Source organism: Nannochloropsis gaditana (assembly GCF_000240725.1).
Source record: "Nannochloropsis gaditana CCMP526 unplaced genomic scaffold scaffold1142, whole genome shotgun sequence".
Classification (NCBI taxonomy): domain Eukaryota; class Eustigmatophyceae; order Eustigmatales; family Monodopsidaceae; genus Microchloropsis; species Microchloropsis gaditana.
In genome coordinates this window covers 1-3,917 of record NW_005802811.1, presented here as the reverse complement: position 1 = coordinate 3,917, position 3,917 = coordinate 1, and the positions used below count along the sequence as shown (strand labels likewise).

Here is a 3,917-nt window from a genome sequence, read left to right as displayed (position 1 = left end):
CACACTCTACATCGTGTCGATTTTTGTCCGTACGATGGATTTTGGCATGGAGGCTTGGGAGCGTCAAAGGGGCTCAGGGGGCGAGATTTTGAGAATCCATATCGGTGTAATTTCTTTGGTGCGGATGCGTCCCGCGCACGTACCGTGAAACCCAAGCATTTCGACGATCAATCCTGAAACATGCTTCTACTCTCTCTACTACACATGCATGCTCGGATAGGTAGGGGAAATGGTGGCAGAACCGCCGTCAGCACCACCACCGGCTCCACCTTCAGCGCTTCCAGCACATGGCGCTCAGAAGGACGAACCGCGGCCACCAAGCAAGCGGCGGAATGCAAGCGAACCCAAGCGACGTCCACCACCGCCAACAAGCCTTCCAAACAACGTCATTGCCACCCTTTCATCCTCGCTCTCGTCGCAGCAACTCTCGGGCGGGTCTTTAGGCTCCAGTGGGGCAGGCTCGGGGAATACCGTGAGGCCTGCGGCTTTTATCCGCCAAGGCCAGGGGCATCACCCTCATCTCAACCCCTCCCATGTTCCGACGCCCATCTCCCAGTCATTGAGGACCCACGATGCCACAACCCCTCACACTTCCACAATTCATCCACGTCCTCCTCCTCCTCCTTCTGTCCCTTCCTCGTATAACACCGCGCCGGGCCCCTCAACCCAGTTTCGCTTCTACCTGCCCCCGTCGGACGAGCCGGGCATCGGCGATCCCACCGGCTGCGTATCTCTATCAAGCCACCGACCATCTGCAAGGGTTGCTGGACAACGAAATGCTCCCATGGCAGTATTTGCAGACACGAAATCGCCGAAGCGAGCCGCGAAAGGGAGAAGACCGAGGTCTGGAGCTGGGCAACAAGATGCTGGCACATACCTACCACAACCACCCTCGTCGGACATTCAGAGGGGCAGCATGGCTGGTTATCGGGGAGGGCATCCACTCAGGGAAAGAAACGAGGCACTCGCGGTGCTGCCTGTGCAACCTTCCACAGTCAACACTTCCATTTACCCCTTGCGAGGTAAGTATTTGTCGATCCCTCAGGGCATCTTCCTCCCCCCCACGACATTGCCTAGGCTCTGTACATAGCCATGCCTCTTAGACCCCGCTTGAGCTCGGCCACGAGATTCTGTGGGAGTGATAGCCCTGACGTGCGAAACACGGCTTGGTATGGCAGGTTCTCCCATCTCTGCCACTGACCCCTTCCCTCCTCCCTCCCTCATTTCTCCTCTCACGCCACCAGGCTTCTGCGACGGAATGCTCCGTCTCCGCGCCGAAAACCGGTTCGACCTGAAGAAAGCCATCGACTTCTCCGCGCGCGTGGAGGTCCTCTCCTACCCTTATGGCATTGACGCGGCCTACGGGATCAACCAAGCCCTCCGCAGCATCCTGGTCAGCAACCCCGACATGTCCTCCCTTTCCCCCTCCCTCGTCTCCTCCATCAAGGCCTCCGTGACCGCCGCCTCCTCCTCCTCCCTCCTCTCCGCCGTCCACGTGCGGGTGCCCCACGGCCCCCCCACGGCCCAGGCCCTCATGTCCACACAGTCCGACACCGCCTGCCTACCCCTCTTCCTCCGCCTCGCTCGGGACACGACCGCCTGCCTCATGGTTTTTCGGGGCAACGACCATGTCAGCGACGTCACCTGTAATGCGAGGGTAGGTGCTTCCGCCCGCCCGCCCTCCCGCCCTCTCACCCTAAAACTCCGGATGACTTGCATGTCGTCCACTCCTATCGCTGCACGCATTTCACCCTCCTCTTCCCTCTCTTCCACCTTCTTCTCCCCTTTCCCCCCTCCCCTTCCCCCCCTCCTCCACCACCTGCCCAGATGTCCTCCCTCTTCATGTCCACGGAGGAAATTCGTGGCCTCATCGGACAGACCGGCTTCGCCTGCTGTGCGTTTTGGAGCCATTTTTTGGACCCAGTGGACGTGGAAGCCCTCTTGGCGGGGAGCGCGGACCTGGTCCTGGACAAGTTCAACCAGGGCCGGAGCTCTATCGACCGGATCGTGGGGGTGACTACCCGGGACGGACGGTGGGGCCGCGCCATGGCCACCCTGGGTTGGCACAGCAGCGAGGATGTGGTGCAAACCCTCATCCTGCGCCTGATCCCTCTCGGCTTCCACGACGTCCCAGTCGGGGTGCGGGAGGAAGGGAGGGAGGGAGGGAGGGTCGGGGCGCGGGACTCCAGGCGGGTTGTCGGAGGGGAGCAGGCGGTGGTGGAGGACGTGACGGAATACGAGAGGATCAGGCGGGAGTTTCCCTCCCTGCTGCCCCCGCTTCCACCCCCTGAATCCACCTCCCTCCTGCCCTCCCTCTCACCAGCCCACCGAGGCGACCCCTCTATGCCTTCTCCCTCCTCCGTTGCCTCGTCCTCGTCGTGCCATCCCCCCCTCAAGAAACTTCCCACGCCCCAGCGGAGGTGGGAAGGCAGCGAGGAAGGAGAGAAGGGCCCTGGCGGGCGGTGTGGGGGAGGAGTAGACGGGAGCCGGACTGACATGCAGTGGGAGTCCTTGGCGGGAGAGGGGAGAGAAATCGTATCCTCCTCGCCCTCGTCCGCCTCGGGGCTCTCCTACCATTCGTCCGTCTCCTCTTTTCAGACCTTCTCCTCCTCCCCTCCTTCCCCCTCCTCTTCTTGCCATCTCACCCTGCCTCCTCCCGTCCCGAGCTGCCTTCCCCTCCGGCCTCTGGCCTTCCCCCATCCGCCTCCAAGCGGAGTCGCCTCCCTGCCCCATTCTCCTTCCCTTCCGCCCACTTTTCCTCCCACCCTGCATCCACGGGATACCACCAGTACCTCCTCGCCTTCTTCCTCCTCCTCCAGCGGGGTCTTCACCTCGAGCGATATTTCTCTCAAAGTGAGACTTTCTACCGAGGGAAAGGGCCATCAACTTTCCCTTCTCCCCCTCTCCTCCTCCTCCTCCACCTCCTCCACCTCCTCCGCGGCAACCCCTCCCAACTACCCATCCCCCACCCTCCTTTCTTCCTTCCCCAAATCTCTGAGCAGCGGGTACTCGGTCGCAGCCCCCGGACCGGGCTCAGCACCCAACCCTCCCCTCAATTCCTCCCTTTCGCCTTCCCTCCCTCCCTCCGTCGAGCCGGACGAGGCGGCGCATATGCTCCTCTCTCTGTCGAGCGAGGCGCTACGAAACCGGGACGAGGGAGGGATGGATGACGGAGGGAGGGAGGGAAGACGGGGGGAAGAGTAAATAGAGGAAGGGGTACGAGGAGGGACCGAAACATTTGGGATCTTCACTGATGTAGAAAGTAGGAAGAAAGACTTCAACAGCTGTACACAGAGAATGCCCACATCAATAGATGTCCATTGTTAATGCGTTGAAAGTACCTGATGGAGGTGATAGTGAAGTAGATACCTTCACTTGAGGCGGTTAGAATGACTGGGATGTCGAAGAGAGAAAAGAGTTTAGCAAACGAGGCACAGATCTGGTCCAATATTTTCTCTGGCATTTGTCTTTCTCGTTACGAAATGACGATGTATTTTGAAATCGTGACATAATTCTCAGCGAGCAATTCACAATGTTGAAAGCCATTTTTCCAAAGTCAGAAGAAGTTCATTGGTGATGGCTCTGCAGCGAGCCGTGTATTCTATTTTGACAAGTAGGATCGCTTAAGTTCATTGTAATATTCTCCGTCAACTGACTGATTCTCAATCCAGACTGCCTGTCCTGCCCATCCGACTGCTCTTCATGCCTGTCAGCTTTGTTTTCACTGAAGGAGTTGACGCAATGAGGATCCTGGAATCCAAATGCGAAGCGCACAAACTAATCGCGCGTTTCAATGCGCAGCAAACTTACGTCAGCGGGGCATTTGAAGCCACGTGGAAAGTGCAATAGGACGCCCTTCATGCGCGACTCTATAAAAGAGGACGTTCTCGCTCACATTTTGGTTCTTTCTATCGTCT

The 3,917-nt window shown here is 58.9% G+C and overlaps 1 protein-coding gene across 1 annotated transcript; it reads left to right on the top strand.

Annotated features, from left to right (window-relative positions):
- The first annotated feature begins 216 nt into the window (after positions 1-216).
- NGA_0687300 (uncharacterized protein) lies at positions 217-3,595 on the top strand. Its single transcript, XM_005852488.1, has 3 exons — positions 217-1,022; positions 1,179-1,657; positions 1,828-3,595. Exons 1-3 carry the CDS (start codon positions 230-232, stop codon positions 3,202-3,204), a joined length of 2,649 nt encoding a protein of 882 aa, XP_005852550.1. The 5' UTR covers positions 217-229; the 3' UTR covers positions 3,205-3,595.
- The last annotated feature ends 322 nt before the right edge of the window (positions 3,596-3,917 follow it).

What these genes read in the sequence shown, in the direction of transcription:
- NGA_0687300 (XM_005852488.1), top strand. Translation starts at nt 230, where the DNA reads ATGGTGGCAGAACCGCCGTCAGCACCACCACCGGCTCCACCTTCAGCG. An exon ending in TTCCATTTACCCCTTGCGAG is followed by an intron (nt 1,023 to 1,178) that starts GTAAGTATTTGT and finishes TTGGTATGGCAG; the next exon opens with GTTCTCCCATCTCTGCCACT. An exon ending in ACGTCACCTGTAATGCGAGG is followed by an intron (nt 1,658 to 1,827) that starts GTAGGTGCTTCC and finishes CCACCTGCCCAG; the next exon opens with ATGTCCTCCCTCTTCATGTC.